We start from the raw sequence: 23,246 nt of genomic DNA, 5'->3' as shown, positions 1-23,246 counted from the left end.
GGAGGTCAGCGTAGGCGGAGTAAAATTCAATCAAGAGGCCATCCAGGCCCGGGGTCTTATTCCTCGCCATCCCTTTAATGGCGCTGTGAATTTCACCCAGTTCAATGTCGGAGCCCAGAGCCTTTGCTACGTCCGGCTCCAGCGTCGGTAGCTCCAGGGGTCGCAGGTAATCCTCAATCAGGTCGGGGTCCCTGGCAGAGCCACTGCGGTACAAGTGTTCATAGTAGCGCAGGTAACAGCCCAAGATCTCAGGTTGAGTGTGCACTTCGGCCACCTCCGCCGTGCGCATGGACGTCGTCAGAGAGGTCTGGCATGTAGGATTAGCTAACCACGCCAGCAATGCGCCCGACCTATCCCCCTCCGCGAGCGACCTAGTAGTATAGGCCTTGTAGTCGAAGCAGCGCAACCGCTCGACCTCCGCCGCCACCGCCTCCCTCGCCGCCGCCGTGCGCTCCTGGAGTTCAGGACGCCCGGGGCGGCGCAGTTCCAATTCGCGGAGCTTCCGATCAGCCGCAGCCAAGTCATCAAGGATGACTCGCCGCATGCCCACCTTTTTAGAAATGCAGTAGCCCCTGTTCACCACCTTAAAGGCGTCCCATTCCAACGCCCTCGATCCCGCAGTACCCCCATTGGACGCGAAATACTCCGAGATTTTATCCTCCAGGCCCGCCTTAAAGACTATGTTCTCCAAGATCTCCGGGCGCATTTTCCAGGTGGGCACAGCAGGAACCCCGGGAAACCAGCGAAGGTCCAGCAGGAGAGGGTTATGATCTGAGACAGTCCTGGTCAGATATTCAGACCGGACCGCTGCGGAAACTAACTCCGCCGATCCCAGAAACCCGTCCAGTCGGACGTGCAACTCATGCAGGCCCGAGAAATAGGAGTAGTCCCTAGTGTCGGGGTGCTGTGCCCTCCAGATGTCCGTGAGCCCCCAGTGCGTCTGCCAGTCCCTCCTCCCTTTTGCCACCCGGCGAACTGGAGAGTCAGGGAGGGGGGGGTGTGAGCGGTCGGCCTCCACGTCCACTATTGAATTAAAATCCCCCCCGAGTAGGAGGGGTCCAGAGAAGAAGTGGGCCAACGAACCCGATAACCCGGAGAGGAAGGCAAGCTGGTCCACATTAGGCGCATAAATACAGCAAACGTTCAAGTCCCTCCCCCCCAGTGTGCCTGAGAGAGCCACGTAGCGACCCTCCGGATCCACCACTGATTTCGTAACCTGAAAGGGAACCCCAGCCCTGATCCAAATTAGCGCCCCCCTGGCATACGCTGAGTACGAAGTATAGAAGACCTGCCCTCTCCATCTACGCTGTAGCGCCGCCCCTTCCGCCTTGTTGAGATGGGTCTCCTGCAGCAGCGCTATTTGCACCCCTCTACGCACTAAATAAGCGTGAACTTTGTGGCGTCTAGACATAGTGTGAAGCCCCCGTACATTCAAAGTGATGCATTTCACATTAGCAATATCAGCCATTGTCCCATATCGTTCGTTCCGGGTCTCTCCACCACAGTTCCAACAAAGAAAGAGCAACAGTCATTTCAACACTGATGGCGGCCATTTTCCCCAACAAAAAAACAACAGCTCCCGTTCGAAACAAACCCCTGCCCACCCTCCCCAGAACAGGACCCAAATAGTGCCATCTAGTTCCCATCCAAACCATACCCCCAACAATCCCACAATCCCCGACTAATCCTGCGGTCGCCACCGCAGGAAGGCCTTAAGGGCTAGGTGCGGGCTGGGCGCCGGTAATGGGCCCTCGATTCCCGGGCTACCGAGACTAGATTGAGCCCAAGACAAAAAGCTATGTCACGAGCAGGGCCCCCCCCCCCCCCTTTCACCGGAGTGCATGATCAATCGCCTACCCCTGCCACCTCCGCTGCAAACCCCCACCCAAATGGAAGTAGCTCACCCCGTCATCCCTGTCCATCCAATATGTCCTCAGCCGAGTTTGGAGCAATCACCGGCATGTGGACACTGTAGGTCTCCGATTCCTCCGTGTCCGTTGGTGCCCCTTCGCCTCCAGGGTCCGTTTCCTCGATAATGGGGCCACCTCGTGAACCAGATAGCGTAGACAACATCTCCAACACTCCCTTCCGCTCTGCCGATGTCTCCACAGTCGAAGGCCTGCCTGTCTGGCCACGGCGACTCCGAAGTCTTTTGGACCGCCGTCGCTGCCCAGGTTCTACTGCCAGCTGAGATGACGAGCTGAAACCATCTTTACCAGCCCTATAGAGTTCGAGCCAGTTGCAGACTTCCTCCGGGGAATCAAAGAACTGGGTCTTGTCATCAATGATTATGCGGAGCCTTGCGGGAAAAAGGAGCGAATATTGGATGCCCTCGCTCCGGAGTTCGCTCTTGATCGCCAGGAAAGAGGTCCGTCTGCGCTGGGTCCCATACGTGTAATCTGGGAAAATGTTCACCTGACTATTCTCCACCTTATAAGGGCCATTATGTCTGGCGGCATTAAGGATGAGGTCTCTGTCCCGAAAATGCAGCAAACGCGCCACCACCGGTCGCGGGGCGCGGCCCTGTTGCGGCGGCCTCGCCGGCACTCTGTGTGCCCGCTCCAGGGTGTAGAAGGAGGACAGGCCTTCCGGTGTCACTGTGTCCCGGAGCCAGGCTTCCAAGTAGGCCACCATGTCGCCATCTTCAATCTTTTCCGGCAGGCCCACCACTCGAATGTTGTTCCGCCTGTTACGTCCCTTCGCATCCTCCGCCCGTCGCTCCAGGGCCTCAATCCGGGATAGGGCATCCTTCATCGTCGCGGCCAGGGTTTTCTGTGCCGGCTCTAAGGTCTTCACTGAGCTCTCCACTTCCTTGACTCTATCCGAGAGCTTGCCGTGGTCTGCCCTAAGGAGGCCCAAGCTCGTCGCAACCTGGGCAATGTCCTGCTGAAGGGCCGAGCGCGTGGTCGCGATCGCCTCCAGGACCCGGTCAAATTGTTGTTGCAAGTGAGGGCCACCAGAGCTCTCCGGGTCCCCTCGATCATCTTTGTCCGGCGCCTCCGAATCCGAGGCGGCTAGGGCGGTCCCCTTGGGTCCCCTCGGCTTTCCCATGGCGATTGAGTCCCGCGGTGGAAAGTCCGTCAGAGGCACCACCGAGTGCGGGCATCGACTATGTCTCTCCCGGCACGCTGTCGTTGAGCCGAGGGTCGTCGATCGCCATCTCCAGGGCCCGCTGCTCTTCCGCAACCTTGGGCCGCGCCACCACCGTGTCGTCGGAGGGCAATGAGGAGGAGGCGGGGACGAACGGCGCCAGGTCGGGTAGGCCCGCTTGGCCGATGAGGATCTGGAACGAGAGTCACCAGTGCCGCCGGAGACTTTGTGGCGCCAGGGCGCCGTGCTGCCCATGGAGTTCAGTCACTCGGTGGGGTGCGGCTCGTGGGGTCGGCTCCACACACAGGGCCGCCAGACGTCTGAGGTCAACGATAGTTCGGTCAACAAACCGTCCGGGATCGGTCACCGTGCTGGAATCTAATCAAAGCGTCGCCCAGACCATCATGTCATAGGGAGATAGGATGTAGAGGATGCGCTGTGTCCGACTACGCTCCTCCGGGTTGAGGGTCCCGGCCAAGGAGTCGAGAAGGTCCGAGCGCCATCTTGGGTCCCACTCCGCGGGTCCCTGAACTTCGGTTTTTCGTCGGATCAACCGGTTTTCGAGTTTCACCGGGTGTCCCAGCAGGTCCCAATCGGTCCGATCATCGGTTTGCGGGGGTCAGGGTGCCCCGCGGACTCCGATCTGCAGGATCAAAGCGGGCTCAGTCCCGGAGCCGAGCTCTCAGGCGACCATCGCCATCGGCGTCCAAGCCACGCCCCCCCTCTTCAAAATACTGTTGTAATATTTGTTGGTTAAAAGATCGTAACAGTCAGTTTCATTTATCTGCAAACACATCAATTAACAAAATAAAAACAAACTCAGGCATATAAATAATACAAGAATAACTTCACATGTAGTACTGTAGCGATATACCTCTGAATGTGTTGTTGTTGGGTACCATAATCTGCGATCCACCTCAACCTAATGACAATTGTTTGGTAAGGTAGGGGATCAATGTCTGGCAAATATTACTTTGTAGGAGGGTGTATGATTATCGCATGAGGGTGTATTCATGTTATTGTTGCTGTGGTTTGAAAATAGGGAATAGATTACTTTAGTTTGTTAGTAACCGATTGTGACCTGAGGATTCAGCAGGTTATTAGCTCGGTCCTGTCCACAACCACATAATTACCTCACAGTTTTTTCATTATCTTTCACCGTTAGGCCCAGTAAGATCTTGTCTCATTCAGCCATTACTACATCACCCCCACTCTGTTGCGGAGATAATTAAAATTATTATTATTGTTTTAATACTGTAAACTTCGTTTCGGACGATTTTAACAATTCGGATTACCAGTTATGGATCTGCGAATGGTAAACCGCTCACCACTGCAATGCTCTGCTCATTGTGCCAAGTGCTAAGGCTTATAAAGAAAAGGAGTATAGACTATCAATCACCCATTGTGCCTTGTAGCCTATGGTGTGACATGGTAGAGTCTCCTAGACATGCAGGGTTGGAGTTTAATCAGTCATAACTGGGTCACAGGCTTGAAAATAATTTTTTCAATAAAAATAAAAAAATAAACATTTTCTAAAGCTTTATCAAGTACCTGAACAAAATGATCACATTCTTTTTGGGGCAAATAAGCCAGCTGTTTAAAATAAGTAACATTTACTTGTTTCTTTCTGATTATCAAGGGTCAATCTGGAAAACCTTGACCAAAGTATGACCCTTTCTGAGCTTGGAAAATATAAATGGGGTAAATATTTGGGTTTGGGATTCGGCAGCCCAATCCGCCCACACTGCCCTTTACATCGATGAGATGGCCCCCATATCACTTAGCCAAAGAAAAAAAAACATAAATCTGATACCATGATCAAAATTATGAGCTATTCTAGTCCAAATGGGGGTTCTAAGTAATATTGAAGCAATTATCATACGACTGCATACTATGAACTGTGCCCAAGTATGGTGGGGAGACCAAGGCGACCTGACTGATCATATCCAAACAGAAATGGGAGTGCATCAGGGATGTGTCATGGCATCCACATTATTCTTCCTTTATTTAAATGATGTTAAAAGTTGCCTTAATACTTGCAGGAATGACTCCCCGATAGTAGGTGCTCCTAGGACAATCATGTTATTTCTAGATGATACAGTCCTCATTTCCAAAACTCCTAGGGGCGTGCAGTTGCTCTTGGATAAGTTTGTGGAGTTTTCAATGCACATGGTCTAGAGGTAAACTCTCCTAAAACAAAATGTATGGCACTTAACTCAAATAAAACCTTTCAATAGGGGATTATGTCAGGAACCTTTAAACTTGAAAGAGTAACAGATTTTCATTACTTGTGGGTCAAAATTACCCCTAATTTGGATGGGTCTAAACAAATCAATAAAAGTGCTCTCCAATTACAACAGAGCACCTTAAAGGTGCTTAGATTTTTAAAATCTACTAGCTTTAGTTCTCTGTCGCTGGCCCTACAAATGTATAATATCCACGCAGTGGGAGAGGCTATCTATGGTTCGGATTTGTGGGAAATAAGAAAACAAATTAGTTAACATCAGTGGAAATTGATTTTATGAGGGCTTTAGCGAACATGTCACAGAGCACCCTATCAGGTCCCCCTGCATTTGAATATGGGTGTAAAACAATTGCCCAAAGTCTGTCCTGAGGGTGCTGGTATACTGGAGGAGACTCTGGAGTACTGAATTGCTCCTAGAGTACCGGATAGCCTTAGAAGAGGTTATAGTCCCGGACTGGTTTCATAAAATCCCTTGGCTTAAAAATGATTGCCTTAAAGCTATTTTCCTTCGCGTTGAGTGAGCTATGGGACAACCGGGGGGAGGTGCAGACTGTTTTGAAAATACTTGAAAATTAATATACCAAAGTGCCACATTTGATATTATCTTGTACCCTTTTGGACTACATTACCCCCAGTGCTCCAAGGTTTTGTATATTAAATTCAGACATAGGATACAAAATGGTGCAGTTCACGTGCAATTACTGATGTATTTCCAGCCTGCGAAGGGGAGAAGGAATCTGTGACTAACTTACTTTTTTCCTGCAAAGTCGGAGTCTCCCATTAAAAATCGATATTCCCAGGTTGCAGGTTACTTGTAGTGAAACATTTTCTGATAGCATTGAGAATTCTTAGATCTGACACCAGTGAAGTGATTGTTCATTGTATAGCAACTTTTTCATACGCTGTATGGATTATGAGAAAAAAGTCAGTTGATGCAGATTAGCTGGGGAACTTACCTTGATATTTTATTAGATTTTTATGATATAAAAACTTAAATATATTTTATACTTTGTCAAATTAATTATTTATTTGTTGTAAAGGCAATACGTTTTATTGTTTTATATGTATATTTTAAGGGGTTAAAATGAGAATAAACTAAATGTGAAACAACCAATCAAAATATAAATATACAAAGGGAGCATAACTTCCACCCAAAGAAAACAAACCTTCTTGAGAAAGAAAAAAGCATCCCTGAAAATATGTGTAGCACACCTCAGAACCCCACTTTTATTGGAATTGTAAACTATTTGTTGCAGCCTAAGCACTCATCTGAACACATTTTTATCCCAATGGATCTCCTGCAGATTATGTGTTGTGCTCAATTTCCCCTTTCCAAAGTGAACCTGAACTGATTGCACCGTCAGTATCCTTGTTAAATGTCTGCATTAGCCAGTTCTCTAATCTATTAAAGCTAATGTATTTTCCTTTATTTTATCAGCTGGAGACAGGAAGGTATATGAAAGAATATTGGACTACAATAAAATAATCGAGGCACTTTCTCTTCCTCGCGTCATTCCAGATACCAATCCTTATCGTTCTAATTCATGTGAGTAACTGCAAGTGCAAATACTGCTAGTGTTCTCCATCATATTGTTGATGTTTTATATCTCTCACCCATGTGTAGAGCTCCCTATAGACTCACACTGCTAAGAGTTATGTCACTCACTTTTACAAAGATTAAATAGAACAATGTTTTCCAGCGTTCACCTAAGTTTCAACCTTTATAGTGTTCCTACTGAAGATATTTATTTTTGTATCTGAACTTTGGCTTTCTTGTTTTCTTTCTTTGTATTATAAAGAACATAGGGTTGGGCTTGCAAAGATTAGATGGAATGAGCCTTTGTTTCTTGTTAAGTGTTGTGACCTTTCGTAAGTGGGGTATGCTTCATAGATCTATACTGTTAAAGGTGAATGATGACAGTGACTCTAGTGTCAGTAAGACCAAATTTGATTGCAACCAATTCACAAGTCTGCTCTATTGATCCGTAGAATGCCATTGCTGTCACCTTGCACACAACTTAAAGTAACCTGATATCTTCAGCCACTGTCTTGTTGGCCAACAGGTAATCTTTAATCTTGGTCAACATGTAACCTTCAACAGGACAGATTAACCGCCACTAGAACTTGATATAATATGAGCTCTAAAACTGCCAAAGTATCAGCTATGTGTGACAAACATCCGACATGCTTGTCTCAAAGTCTTTGCCCAAAGTAACTGCAAAAGCATATTTCTTCCAAAATTAGGATTATGTTGTTCCCCTTTACTAGAGGTGTCATCCTATAGAAATGAAAAGAGAGAACAATATTTACTTGGTTAAATGAAAATTTAACATGGTCTTTGAGGCAAAGCAAGGACCTATTGTTTTAATATGCCATACACATTTTATAAACAGATAGATTTGTAATACACATGTTGAACATAATTTTTTTTCAACTTTATTTTTTATTTTATCAACATGAAACAAAGCAGTCATCATATGAGTATACATATTATGATAATATGATCTATATGAGAAGTTCCATCATAAAACATTCAATGAGCACATACATATGTATCTGCTCCTCAGACATCAGAGAATTTGATACAGACCCCCCCCCCCCCATCCCTAGATGTTCACCTTATGGCAGCTATGATGGCACATTAATCCCCACTCTCTCAGCGTTGATGTTTCCTGAATCAGTACTTGCGTTAGAGTCTGTTGTCACCCTCGGGTCAGGGTTTAAAAGTTTATTGCTAAGCACCTGGGCTCGCCAGTTGCTTAGAGCATCTTCGAGTTTGTCATCCCTCCTGCCAAGTTGTTTACCTGCCTCCTCCACTAGGGCCCAATTGGCCACGTCCTTATGCCAGTGTGTTCTGGTCGGGGATTGCTGAGACATCCATGTAATTGCAATTCTACGCCGCGCTAATACCATTGCCAGCTGACCAAACGTATAAGTTATTTCACGGCCCTCTGGGCATTTAAAATCGCCTAGTAAGCAACATTGAGGTGTGAAAACTATGGGCAGACAAAGTGGCACATACCATCTCATCCACTACTTGTTGCCAGAAGCTATGCACTGCGCCACAGGTCCAAGCCATGTGTAGAAAGTCTGCCCCCCTGGTATTACATCGAAGAAATGTATCTGGTTGAGTCCTTGCCATGCGATGGAGATCTTTGGGGGTTAAGTATGTCTTTTGCAGAAAATTGTAATGTATCAGTCGAAAGCGGGCATTGCTGGACACTGTCCATGTTAGTTCACAAACCTGCAGCCAGCCAGCATCTCCCGTCGGGGCGTCAAGGTCGATATCCCAGTCCGCATGGGCCGTTAGTTGTGATCCTGCCGTGTCCAATTGCATAGCTTTGTAAAGAACCATAATCAGATGTCTACCGGAGCATTGAATCCCCAGTATCCCTAGTGTAATAGTTAGTTGTGGGGCTGCCAGGTAACAGGGCCAAGTTTACTTAGCCATATCCGTTAGACCCGTGTGTAGTAAGAACTGCCTCTAACCTAGACCAAAGACTGCACAGGAAGTTTTAAATTAAATGAAGGACTCGTCGGGGTGCAGATCTCCCCATTGTTCACATCCCCCCTCTCTCCATGACTGGAAGGACATATTGGTCACCATCTGCCTGACTGGTTTTAATATCCATATTGGGAGTTCCCTATGAAACGGTGTGTGTTTTAGCACTCCCACAATAAACCATTACCACACACTGGCCGTCTGTCGCACTATATATGGACTATCTTTTGGCGCGCCCGCTTCCTCCATCAGTAGTTCAGGGAGGCAACTTGCGTCCACCATTCCTGCCAGTAGTCATGTCTCTCAACTAGGGTCACTGTCCAGCCACAATGCACAGTGTTGCAATTGGGCGGCATAATAATATAGGCCCAGGCGCGGGAGCTCCAAACCACCCACCACGTATGGCTTAGTCAATGTGGCTAGAGCTACTCTACTACGTCCACCTGCTTATAAAAGAGAAAGAAGAAGTGAGTCCAGTTGTCGAAATACTTGCTCCGGGAAGGGGCACAATGTATTCTGTAACATGCATAGACATGGGCAGGAGGACCATCTTGGAGATCCTGAGTCTGTCCAACATGGACAAAAGGAGCGTATTCCAGAAGGTCACTACATGAGAGCCGTATACACTGCCCATATTAAGCTGCAATTGTTGAATTCTGGAATTTGACACCTGAATTCCCATACTCTGGAAAGACACTAGTTCCCAACGCAATCCCAGAGTTTGTAGTGGTTAGACCGGTGTCCCTACCGGCGAGACCAGGAAGAACATCAAAGATTTAGTCCGGTTAATTCGGAGCCCCGATACATCTCCATTTTTTACAGGAGATAAATTAGGGCTGGCATTGCAGTGTGGGGAGAAGAGATATGGAATAACGCATCATCCACATACAGCAAGATCATGTGATGCATGTCTCCTAGTTGTATATCGCAAGTTCAAAGTTTTTGTCGTGCTCTGATTGCCAAGGGCTCTATTGCCAGGGCGAATAGGGGTGGAGAGCGGGCAACCCTGCTGCTCCCATGCCCCAATGTCAGCACCTCTGATCGACTCTGGCCCACACACACCCTAGCTAAGGGTCCGTGTACAGAAGCCTTATCAACCCTTTAAATTGTAATCCAAAACCCACCACCCTCCAATAGATAGCCTCAATCAACCGTATTGAACGCTTTCTCTAGGTCAAAGGAGACCAATGCCAGTTCCCCATTTTGGTCCCTGACCTCATAAAGTACATTCGCTAGTCTTCTCAGATTCATACCCGTGTTTCGGCCTGGAAGGAACTATACTGGTCTTCATGGACCAATGTTGTCATATGAGGGGCTAACCGATTCGCCACCAATTTGCACAGTATTTTCACGTATGAGTTAATCATCAGTATTGGTGTATATGCTGCTAGCTTTGTTTTGTCTCCCCAGGCTTCAGGAACATACAGATCTCTTCCTTCTACATAGTTGGTGGGAGCACCCCTTTATCATGCTCTTCAAGAAAAACCTCCAGTGGTCGTTGGATGGTCTTTGCTATGTGTGCCTGATAAAATTCCTCTGAAAAGCCATCCCCACCCGGGGCCTTTGAGCGGAGAAGCATACTCAGTGTGACTCTGAGTTCTTCAAGCGCCAACGGAGATTCCAACTTCTCATGTGCATCTCCCGGAAGTTTCGGCATGTCTAATCTCTCCAGAAACGCAGTGTACTGGTCTGGGGTGGTGTTGGGGACCACTGTATACACCGCCTGTAAGACACTTCCACTATGCCCTCCCTGCTGGCCACAGCTTTGCCCTCTAGTGTAAGTAAATGTGTTATGATTGGGGGCGGATGCTCCCTACGCAAAACCCACGCTAGGATCCGCCCCGACTTCTCTCCCTCCCTATGCAATTGCTGTCTGTACTGTTGAAGTGTGTATTTGTTAGGCGGTCCTAGATATCTCCTATACCCCTGCGCCTTCCCTGTTCCTCTACCTGCCCTTTGAAATGTGTGTCAAGTCCTGGGCATGCATTGTAGCCAGGTAGGTTTCCACCCTGCGCAGCTCTGACTGCAGTTGTCTGCGCATTAAACACATCAACCTCATAAATGCACCCTGTACTATAGATTTCAAGGGCTCCCATTCTGTATCCTTATGCGATATGGAGCTACAGTTTATGTTCAAATAATCAGTCATGGATTTTGACAATGTCTCCTTACCGATTGGATCTGTCAGTACCGCCGCAGGCATCCTCCAATAACGGACTACAGGGGGCGAGCTGCCATATTGCATTTCACAACAAACACGGGAGTGGTCTAAGAGCAAGCGTCCCATATGTGTTGTGTCCATATCTTCCAGTCACCTCATGCCATCACTAAGCATTCTATCTAACCTAGTGAAGAAGAATACTGTATATCATTTGTATATCTACTGTGCCGCAGCCGCCATGGTGTTGGGTACAAAGTCCACTCGAGTGTCTGCAGTCTCTTCTAGAGCCCCGGGATCAAGTGTCTGTGTGTCCATGTTCGCCCCAAGGCTGTGTTTCGCTGAGCTCGGCAATTGCATCGTCCCTTCATCATTAATCTTTACTCTCTGCTGTCCCACTGGAATTGTATTAGGGTTCTCGGCTGGAGGGAGGTAACTTCGTTGCACACCCCCTCTGACGCGGGAACCACAGGTCCATCTTTGACTAATATCCGGTTGTGGGAAAGTTGTCCAGTCTCTCATCTCCCAAATTTTCCAGCCCTCCTCTAGATGATCAAAAAGATGCGCCTTCCCTTGGAACAGAACTTTGAGCTGCGCTGGGTACAGCAACATGTACTGCAGATGTAGGGCCCTCAGGTTTTAGTTTTGTTGCTTGAAAGGATTCCCGCCGATCTTGCACCTGCTTGTGTAGTCCGGGTAGATAGCTATGTAACTGTTAACAAAGTGATGGACCAGTTGTTCCCGGGCTGCACGTAGTATACAGTCTCTATCCCTGTAGTTGAGTATTTTGGCAATGAAGACTTTGGGGGAGGGCAGCGGGGGGGGGGGGGGCGCACTTGTCGGCAGACACCCAGTTCTCCAGGAATTGTTCCGCCACTGCACCCTCAACTTTCTCTGGAAATCCCAGCACACAGATTTTTTTTTCAGAAGGAGCAGCCCTCTGCATCCTCCGCATGGTGCTCCAATGCTACAGTAGCCGTGGTCATTCGGGCCATCTGCTGTTTTTAGGGCCGTAACTTCCCTGTGTAGCTCTGTGATGTTACTCTCAGCAGTCTCCACCTTGTTCACCACCTTCCTCAAGTCCACATGCAGGAGATTAACATCAATGGGCACTACTTCTGTCTTAGTTTCTAAAGTCTTTCAGGAGCTATGGAAAGCAGCCAGAAGTTCAGCTCGAGACTGCCCTCCAAAGCATCTTCTCCTCCTTGTCGTGTAAGTCTCTGAGTCATTTGGTACGATGTTGTATATTGAGCAATGGTGTTGGAGGAGTGCGAGCGTGAAGCTCTGTCCTTGCCCATGATTATTGACCGTGGTAAACGGGACACTCCCCAGTCCGTGCAGGTATGGGTGAATCTCCTTGCACATTACTGTAAACGTGGGTTACCCTACCCTTAATACAGCTGCACTTCATCTTCTATTCTGCCTCCACTAGCTCTGCGCACTGCTAGTGTGTGCTGGGGCTTCTCACGAGGCACACAGCCACTGTGGGTGTTTGTCACGCAATCGCTACTCCTGTGTGCTTACATAAGCTTCAGTGACAAGCAAAGACAGACTCGGTTGTTCCTAAAGGAGAGAAGAAGGGAAAAGTGCGGATCCCGGTAGCGATGGGTAGGCACACCGGGCACTAACCAAGGCAGCGAGAACCTTAAACCCCTATGGTTCTCCCCCCTTGATGTCAAACCTACCGGGTACTGTTGACACCTATACACCTTGACCTTTAGGCAAGAGCTGTCCCATACAGGTAGTACAACTGTAAAATATTAACTGACACTTAACTAGGTCATGTTTTGCTAGAGATAGATGTAACTAACTAGGTCCTGAAGAATCGCAGCCAGTGTGCAAAGGCAAGAAACATGTTGACCTCACGATATGTAATGTAGTCCTGGATCGTGACGAGGAATCCTAATTTCCTGCGATCATAGGCTACCCACTGTTTTTACTTGTGGCAGGGGACCACCAGAATAAATTGATCTCCGGTACCTTGTGCCACATTTTAAATCCACTTATCTACACTATCCCTTCCTTCCTGGCCCCTCACTCTCACTTCACCCATAGGCAGTTGGAAAAAAGATCTCCGCCAAAGAGCCCCTCTTTGAGGTGAGCCCGTTGGGCATTGCACCGCCTGCCCAACGAGGAGCAAACGCCAATGATGAAGCATGACACTCGCAAGGGTGTGTGAGGCCATTAAATCCAACAAATTGGATACCTAGGGTAGCCCTCCACTGAGCACTACCTCTACCCTCCCTGTGACTGCACTTTTCCCTTCTTCTCTCCTTTAGGACAGCCGAGTCTGTCTTTGCTTGTCACTGTCCCTTGGGGCAGAAACAACTCCTTAGCACACGTATATCACAATATGGTTATGTATAGGCGTTGCCACCCCTTAGACACAATCACAGTACGTAGTTCTTGGTTAATACACGTATTGTATTTATTCTTGGAAGCTGGAAATTCTCCACACAGCCGACACGTGTTTCGTCGATAATGGGAGTATAACCCAACAACTTTTTCAAGGCTATTTCCAGATCTGTTCTTTTATTGTTGGTATGCGGTGATAATTCCAACCCGCATATGGGTTCTACGGGGGTCTTCTATTATAATGTCCACTTTGTCTTATCCACAGGACTCCACTTCTCACTTTGTTTAGAATGGCTTTAGCCCGTGTTGTTATTCTCCGTCGGTGCCCCCGTTCACAATCGGCGCGTGTGCTCGCCATTTTTCAGGTGCTTGGTCCCAGGAGGGCCAAATGCCTTGCGAGGTCCGCCTCACCTCGATATCTAATGGTGGAGACGACCCAGTAATCCGCTGCATCCAAATCCAAGCTGATCTCTGTGATGAGCTGCCGCCATTAGGGGCTGCTTGGCTTGGATGTCGGCTCTCACGCTCTCTGTGAATGGCGTGTGGGCTCCGCTCGCAGCTAAGCCCCGACAAGGCCTCTGATAATGGTGCGAATTTGTTGGCAGTAGGGCTCAATCTTGGCCATGCAACCCCTTAGCAGATGTGCGGGGGGAACCAACAAACATTTTCATGAAGAATGATTGGGTTGGGTTCAGGATTTTTAAGGATTTTGAAATGGGCTAGCCGGGAGCTGCATGGCTCACATCCTGTTGGCCATGATGCTAGGCCACTCCCCCCACGTTGAACATAATTGACTCTCCTTGCACATGTAATGCTGAGAATGACTTAGTATTAAATAGCATTTTTACAAGTTTTAGATCACTAAGTCCATCCATTGGATGTTTTGAATTATTTTTAACAGGGACTGGGGTATTCACGACTGTACTTATCAGTTAACTATTCCCATTATTTTGGATGTTATGGATATTTAATGGCAGTGCTATATTAGGCATACTTATGCTTCATCCGAAAATCGAGAGCATTTGAAGCGTCTAAAGTTTTGTTTTCTATCACTAAGTAATAAAGAGATCATAGCTGCAAGTAGATTTTTGCTTAGCATCAGTTACATTACTGCAACTCCGTGGGAGAGAATGTAAAATGTTTTAGGAGTAACTTGCCTTGCCCGCACCCTATTGAACCACTGGTTATCACAAATAAGAGCAATGTTTATAGCAACATTCCAAAAGCTTGGCATCATAGACACACTGCCATTGGAATGTAATGCTATGGTATGCATGGTAGTATATTGGCCAAGAATGTTAAAGGCAATTCAAACTTACTGATCTGCCTTGGTAGAGGAGTCTGTGAAAAATATTTTAGCAGTCTGCCAGATTTTCAGCTCTTATTGTATCCATTACAGTCACACTGAGCAACTGAAATTCTAGCCTTGCGCTCCAATACAAAAATGGTTTAAGAATTCTGACCTGCCCCCTTCTGGAAACACTGAATTTGTATATCTATACCTTATGCCCTCTTGTGTCTCGTCAGCTGATGTAACGACGCGATTTGATGAGGTCTTTTGGTTTGGGGACTTCAATTTCCGGTTAAACAAGGACCGCCTGGGAGTAAATGCAATCATCGAGTGCTGCATGGAAACTGACGTGTCTCAGCTGCTGCAATATGATCAACTTATTCAAGAAATGAGGCAAGGTGAGTGAGGCGATTGGTGGCAATGGCCCTGATCACTTTGTACTGCTGTCTAATCAGAGGTTGAGTTACAGTGAGGCCAGTCAGGAGATCCTTGCTTTTTATTTCTTTCATGGCTGATTGTTCATAAAACATCATTGAAGCGTAAGGGAAACGGAGACAAACATGCAGTTAATGAAGAGAAATTCAGCTACTGAATAGCTGAAAATATACTTGCTCCTTTGTTGGAGTCAGCGTACACTAGCTTCAAGCCTTATACCTTCAGTCATTCCACAGGCTGTTATTTTTGTTGCACTGATGTGGATCACTGTCATAGTATATTTTACCAACGAAGAATTGAGGTCACTTCAGCCACATGTAGAATGGGGTTATTTATGTTCTAGAATTAGGTGATAGCATTAAAGAGGTGAAGTAACATGTAATGCCCTACTTCTTAGACATAATGCTAGTGATTTGGACATTACTTTTGGCTCACTGCTACTTAAAGCACACTATGTAGGTTTCCAAAGTTCATTCAGTAGGGCAAGAGCAAGGTGAGGTTCAGGATATGCATTTCAAAGTAAGCCTCCCTGTAGAGAGATGTGTAGTACCATGTTTGAATATAGGAAACCCACTAAACCTTCTTTTTTCTCTAATGTTAATACAATGAACACAATGAAGAAGGGTAACAATAAACATGTTGTGTGCAATAGGAAACAGCGTCGCAGCGAATTAGTACTTTAGAATACAAATGTCATGAAATCCAAGTACTTACAATAAAATCTAACTGAGAACCATTAGTATAGTCTGTGGCACTGGCTCTTATTGACGATTGTTGGAAGCCACTGCACTACATGTACCCACAACACCTTCAGAGCGCTGTTTTTTTTAATATAAATTGATTTGGGAACGTAATGAAGGTCATGCAGCCCCGTACTATTTGAAAAAAGCCCACTGCTTCTGTCGCACATCTGGAATATATGCCTGAGACCCCTATATACATGGTGCAGAGACTACAGGATGTGAGATGTGTCACATACATAGTTAAGTAGCAATAATTTAAACTAGGAATTCTTTAGGTCTTGGTTATTTATTGTTCCCCAATCCTTGTCTGCCCGTTTTGTCTGTAAGTCCACCCCCCATCTATCTTTCAGTGTCCTCTTGTCTGCCCGGACTGTAGCCTTTATTATCTTGTACGATTGATTCACTACCTTTTTGGCATTTCCTAGCGTAAGTAAAGTTTGGAGAACCTTGTAAGTAGATGGGTTCAGTGGTTTCTGATAGATACATCTGCCAGTGGATTCCTCACCTTGTGAATATCACCCTTGCATCAGCAACATTCGGAAATTCTTTTTGTTGCTTCGTGCCGACGTGGACGACGTCATAGAGGCACAGCATCGTGCGCGACCCCGCTAATGTCACCGACACCATAATAGGCCCACGCCGACGTGATGACATCAGTTCCCTTTTTCCGCGTCGTTGACGCTAACGGTTTTCAAGGGATCGTCTGTAGCTTTGTGGTTTTCTCTGTGTTCAATTGTCTTCTGTCGATGTCGTCGAAGAAGACCGGATTTAAAGCTTGCGGGGAATGTGACAGGACAATGTCAATCGCTGGCCCGCATGAGTGCTGCGTCTGGTGTCTGAGCTCCGACCATGACATCGAGGATTGCCAGTCTTGTAAGAAGATGACTCCGAAGGCCCTTCGAGAAAGGGAGACGAAGCTCCTCGTGATGAAATTGAAAAGTAAGAAAGAAAAGAAGACTTTAAAGTCGCGAACTCGGCGTTCGAGGTCCAGGTCTCGTTCGAGGTCGCGCTCGGAGTCGTCTTCTGCTCATGCTTCGAGATCTTCGAAGAAGAAGCACAAGAAGAGGAGCCATGAGTCCAGACATCATTCAGAGAAGGACTCGAGTTTGAGACAGAAGTCGCAGGTTAAGCTGCTTCAGAAGGAGGTGGCTTCGGCTTCGGAAGCACAGGACTCCGAGGGTGAGGCTTCGCGTGCTGATTCGCCTGGGTCACCGAAGCAGATAGTGAATCCATCTCCAGTTCCGTCCAATCCTTCTGGTAAGGAGGATGAAGGTGAGGTGGAGGAAGTTGGTGAAGGCGAAGTTCCGTTGCCTGCGGGTCCGTCGACCCCGGTGCACCAGCCTGAAGAGGAGGTTGACGTTGTGACGACTCCGCTCCCTCGAGAGCAACCCGGGGGCTCTTATCCAGCCTTTCTGGCTCCAGGTCAGGATCAAACGCAGTTCCTGAATGCCATGTTTGGAGTTTACTCCAGGGCAATGTACCCCTCTGGTGCACCGGTTGGTCCCACGGGTCCTTTGGCATTTAACCTGGGTGTCCCCCAGGCTTATGCTCCTGTGCCCTTTATGCCATTCATGCCAGCTCCAGCACCGCATTGGCATTTTCCGGCGCCGGCGAAGCCTTCGACGCCGAAGCCGTCGACACCGAGGCCGTCCACGCCAAATCCATCGACGCCGATACCCTCGACTCCGATGCCGAATCCGGTTCAACCTCGAGTTAAGCTGCCTCGTCCGACTTCAGTTTCGACGCCGGCACAGACTCCGGCTCAGTCGTTCATGGATCCGTCGGCTTCATTTATGAAGGAAAGGTCAAGGCGTGAGGCCCAGAGGCTTACGGAGGAGGAGAGGTACCGGGACAAAGGCTTGGAGGAAGGTGAGCTACAGGATTCAGAGGATCCTTTTGATGACTTGAGGGGCTGGAACTGTCTCCTGAATGGGATTTGGCCTCTGTCTCTGATGTACCATCTAGGGATGTGACTCCTTACCATGTCGTTATTAAAAAGGCGGCGGACTTGCTGAATATTAATCTGCCTACCGCTGAATATAAATCAAATCTTCTTACTGAGGTCCTACATTCACCTTCCTCTGTGATTGAACCAATGCTTCCATTCAATGATGCCTATTTATGAAGTGTGGAAAAAACCTCTGACAGCACCGCCGTGTCAATGGCGGTTGCGAGTAGATATAGGGTGGCGCCAAATGACCCAGACTTTTTGTCTACACCCCCCCTGCCTGAGAGTTTGGTTGTGCAGGCTGCCTGCTCAAAGAAGTCTGCGGGTGCTTTTCCGCAGGTTCCTGGGGGAAAAGAGTTGAGAAAGCAAGATCAGGCGGCAAAGAAGGTCTTCTCCTCAGCCAGCATGGCGTTAAAATCTACGAATGCAACTTGCCTGATGGAACGATACATCCATGCCTTGATGGATTCCATGAAACAGTTGGTGCCAAAAAATTCCTGAAGGGGATAGAAAGGACTTTCAGGAAGTAATTTCGGACACTCAGGCTGCTACAAGTCATGGGCTCTTCGGTGGCCACTAGGAGAGCTGCATGGTTAAAGTCATCAGAATTCTCTGCAGATGTTCAGTCTGCCTTGATGGATTTGCCCTTTGATGGGTCAGGATTGTTTGGCAAGAAGGCTGACGCTGCTTTAGAACGGTTTAAAGACAGCAGGGCTACAGCAAAATCTTTAGGTCTTCAGACCAGGGGTACTCCTGGGAGGCGTTTAATAGAATTTGGCAGGTCTTCCGTACGGTCCTACAAGCCATCTCAGCAGCAGCCACAGCAGCAGCAAAATATGCTGTACAAGTCGTACAGAGGCAGACCGAGAGCTTGCCCTAGAGGTTGTCGAGCCTCCTCCTCCTCCTCCTCTTCCCCTTCCCAGCCCCCTGCCAACGCAGCAAAGCAGCCCTAGATCCGCCATTCCGGATCATGTGGGTCCAGTGGGGGGCCGGCTTACCCATTTCCTGCGAGATTGGGAATTGATTACATCAGATCTTTGAGTTCTCAATCTCGTGGAGAATGGGCATGCTCTTCCCTTTCGGGAATTTCTCCCAAATTACCCTCCTTGCCAGGGTTATTGTTCGGAGGACCACTTGCTTCTCCTGCAAGAATAAGTCCTGGCTCTGTTCAGAAAGGGTGCGATAGAGGTGCTTCCAGAGCAGGAAAGGGGTCAGGAGTGCTACTCCCGGTATTTTCTGTTCCCCAAGAAGGATGGCAGACTTCGTCCATTCCTGGATCTCAGGATCTTAAACGTTTACCTAAAGCAGGAGAAGTTCAAGATGGTCACCCTTGCACAGGTTCTTCAAGCGCTGCTGGAAGAAGACTGGATGGTGTCGATCGATTTACAGGATGCGTATTTTCATATTCCCATCCTGAAGTCACACAGGAAGTATCTCCGTTTCACGGTTGGGTCGCAACACTACCAGTTTGCGGTCCTTCCGTTTGGTCTTACTACTGCGCCTCGAGTCTTCACCAAGGTGATGGCTGCGCATCTCAGAAGATCGGGGGTACCGGTATTCCCGTATCTGGATTGGCTGATCAAAGCAGAATCTCCAGAGATAGTGCTCCATCATCTGCAAGAGACAACTCAGTTGTTGCACAGGTTGGGTTTTTCGATAAATGTACCCAAGTCTCACCTGGTGGCCTCCAAGCGCAACCTGTTCATAGGTGCGGTACTGGACACTACTGTGTGTCGTGCATTCCCTCCTCCTCAAAGGATTCGCGACATACAGGAAATGATTCCTTTATTTTACAATGGAGCGGTCGTTCCAGTCCCGAAGGTTCTACATCTGCTCGGTCTGATGGCTTCTTGCATTCTGTTGGTCAACCATGCACGCTGGCACATGAGGGCACTCCTGTGGTGCCTCCGCAGGCAGTGGTATCAGCACTGCGGAGATCTCAGGGAGTCAGTCAGGATCTCCAGAGAAACTGCAGCAGATCTGTCTTGGTGGAGCGTGGAAGGCAATCTGTCACAAGGAAAGCCTTTTCAACTACCTCCATTGGTGGCCACAGTGGTAACGGATGCATCCACTCTAGGGTGGGGTGCTCATCTGGGGGATCTGGAGGTCAAGGGTCTTTGGTCTTCAGAGAAAAGGTTGCTTCACATTAACCTTCTAGAGTTGCGGGCCATACGTTTAGCGCTCAAGGCCTTCCTCCCTTCCCGGTCAGTCAGTTCAAGTCCTGACTGACAACACGACCGCAATGTGGTATATCAACAAGCAGGGAGGAGTGGAGTCGCAGTGTCTCAGCAGGGAGGCTCTGCGTCTCTGGTCCTGGGTTCAGGACCATCAGATTTGTCTGATGGCAAATCATCTGGCCGGGGTTCTGAACGTACGTGCGGACAGTCTCAGTGGTTCTCGACTGACCATGAGTGGAGGCTTCACCCAGAGGTGGTTCGTCATGTCTTCCAGACGTGGGAAACTCCTCGGGTGGACCTGTTTGCCACTCACGAGAATGCTCACTGCCCGTTATTCTGCAGTCTCCAGTTTCCAATGCAAGGAGCACTGGGGAACGCGTTTCAGTTGAGTTGGGACTCACAGCTCCTTTACGCGTTTCCTCCCATACCTTGATTCCTCGGGTTCTGAGGAAGATTCGCCACGACCGGGCCCAAGTTATATTGATCGCCCGGATTGGCCAAGAAGGGTGTGGTACACAGATCTTCTCCTCCTCTCCTCGTGCCCTCTGCTCCGTCTTCCTCACAGGGCAGATCTCTTCTCCGAGATGGAGGGGCAGGTTCTACACCCCCACCTCCAGACCTTACACCTTCATGCCTGGAGATTGAGCGGGGCAACCTGAATTCCTTTTCTCTCCCACACGATGTGGTGAATGTCATTTTATCGGCCAGGCGTGACTCCACTAAGTCCATTTATTCTTATAGATGGTCTAAATTTGATACTTGGTGTGGGGAGAAGTCCATAGACCCTATAAGGGCTCGTTTGTTCAATATACTTCAATTTGCACTTTCCTTGGGCCAGCACTGATTTGCGGTGGCAACTACCAAAGCTATCTATCGGCCTTATCGGCTTTCCTTTGTCTGCCGGACCAGCCCTCTTTGTTTAATCTCCTATTGTATTGCGTTTCATTAAGGGCCCTACCAATACATTTCCTCCTACACCTTTTATTGTGCCTCAGTGGGACTTGAACCTTGTACTAACGATTTTGATGGGTTCGCATTTCGAACCTTTACACAAGTGTCCCTTGAGACTTTTGTCTTTTAAGACTATTTTTCTGGTAGCAATTACCTCGGCAAGGAGAGTAAGTGAGCTTCAGGCTCTTCGTTCAGCATGAATGGACAAAAATGGGGGCTTTGAACTAATGGTTCTCAGGAACAGGGCTGCTTTTCTGCCGAAGGTGGTAACTCCTTTCCATCTGGGGCAGTTCATTACCCTCCTTACCTTTTATCCTCCCCCTCACCCTTCCAAGGAGGAGGAGAGACTTCACCACTTGGACCCTAGGAGGGCGGTGAGCTTTTACCTGGATAGGACAAGAGAGTTCAGGTTGGATGACCAGCTGTTTGTCGGATTTGCTGGCTGCATGAAGGGGAAAGCGGTGCACAAGCGCACTCTTTCGAGATGGATCATACTATGAATCAAGATCTGCTACTCCCTGGCGGGTAAGGAACCTCCAGAGGGTATAACCGCTCATTCTACTAGAGCAAAGTCTTCAACATCTGCTCTGTCTAGAGATGTACCTGTTGAGGATATTTTCAGAGCGGCAACTTTGGCCTCCCTCCACACTTTCGCGAAGCATTACTGCTTGGATACCGAAGTGAGGAGGGACGGCCACTTTGCGTGCTCTGTCCTCCAAGATTTTCTGGAATAGGAGAGTGGACACCCTCCTCCGGGAGTGGGGACTGCTGTGGGACTCTATTCACAAGGTGAGTAATCCACTGGCAGATGTATCTATCAGAAGAACAAGTTACTTACCTTCGGTAACGCCTTTTCTGGTAGATACAGTATCTGCCTGTGGATTCCTCACTGACCCACCCGCCTCACCGTTGTCCTCTCTTCTATACCTGAGTTTATTGCAATGTAAATATTTTTTATTGGTAAGGAGATGTTTTATTTCAATTGCATTCCTGCATTTGCTTCACACTGTGTGTGTTTTGACATGTGTATACTGTGTATATATCTACTGTCATCGGTCTGTCCATGTGCCTCGAAGGCACGGAAAAAAGGGCGGAACTGATGTCATCACGCCGGCGTGGGATTATTATGGTGTCGGTGACGTCAGCGGAGTCGCACGTGATGCCGTGCCTCTATGATGTCGTCCACATCGGCGCGAAGCTACAAAAAGAATTTCCGAATGTTGCTGACGCCACAGGCAGATACTGTATCTACCAGAAAAAGCGTTACCGAAGGTAAGTAACTTGTTCTTCACAACCTCCGGTTCGTTTTATAGCTTTGGAGTGAAGCATTCATCATAAATTGGTCCTACATGCATCACACTTTCTCTAAGGTATCTTATTGCTATTCTGTTTCCCACTTCAGCAGCAATACTGGGGAGTACACCATAGGGAAAGTTGGATGTGTATGGTTCTTTTGTGTGCTTCTTACCCAGGCACCTAAACCAACAACACTGTTGCATGTCAGGGGTTAAACCTGACCGCGCTTGTTACTTTTCCTTAGACAAGCAGGTATACCAACTTACCATTCAGCCTGGGGAAATCGCTGTCCACCAAACTTCTGCTGAACTTACCTAGAGAGTGTTCACACTTGCAACAGTAATAAAATAGTAGCTGGGTTTTAGATGGGTTCCCTTTACTTCAGTAGAGGACACAAAAGAATAACGGAGCATCGTTTGGTAAGGCTTTATTTGAGGCCAATGTAACATAGATGTAAAACTATTATAGAAGATACAAAAACAAATGTAGTGATTATGAGTGAACAAAACATAAATATTATGAACACAGACAAATACTACATTAAATGATTTCCATTTGTATGAAATCCTCGCTAATGATCATTATTTGCCATTGTGAGGAATGCATAGCAGTAGTCTCAGACCTGAATACTGAGGGCAAACAGGCCCAAACTGCCTGCAAGGAGATTTTTTTTATATATTTGAGAAGACAGGATGTCTAGCAACTGCAACCTTCATAGACGGATAACAAACTCACCAGTACTCAACACATCACTCTTCCCCCAGAGCACTGAAAATGCTGCTTTCATATTGACTCTGAAAATCATTGTGAGAAAAATACAAGTGTCATTTGTGATGTCATTTGAGAAAAAGCTCTTTATTGCATTATTTTCACATTTTACAGATACAGACTCTCTATACTGCACTTATTCGTAATACCATAATTATGAAAATTAAAAGCACGCTTTCAAAAACTCATGAGGAATATAAAACATATTGTCAGACAATAATAATCATAATATAGAGAAATATTTTTTTTCACGAGCTGGTGCCTGGTGCACTGAGCATGCAAGAGAA

General features: G+C 47.6%; 1 protein-coding gene across 1 annotated transcript in view; it reads left to right on the top strand.

The window, feature by feature from the left end:
* Positions 1-23,246, top strand: part of INPP5E (inositol polyphosphate-5-phosphatase E) — a 323,326-nt gene that overhangs the window by 209,254 nt on the left and 90,826 nt on the right. The window contains exons 7-8 of the mRNA XM_086921027.1: positions 6,774-6,881; positions 14,878-15,039. Coding sequence (XP_086777153.1) covers positions 6,774-6,881; positions 14,878-15,039 — 270 coding nt within the window. The remainder of the gene's footprint in view (positions 1-6,773; positions 6,882-14,877; positions 15,040-23,246) is intronic.

This window comes from Lissotriton vulgaris, chromosome 5 (genome assembly GCF_964263255.1).
Source record: "Lissotriton vulgaris chromosome 5, aLisVul1.2, whole genome shotgun sequence".
In the NCBI taxonomy this organism is placed as follows: Eukaryota; Metazoa; Chordata; class Amphibia; order Caudata; family Salamandridae; genus Lissotriton; species Lissotriton vulgaris.
The sequence above is the reverse complement of the archived record's forward strand: the minus strand, read 5'-3'. Positions and strand labels throughout refer to the sequence as shown.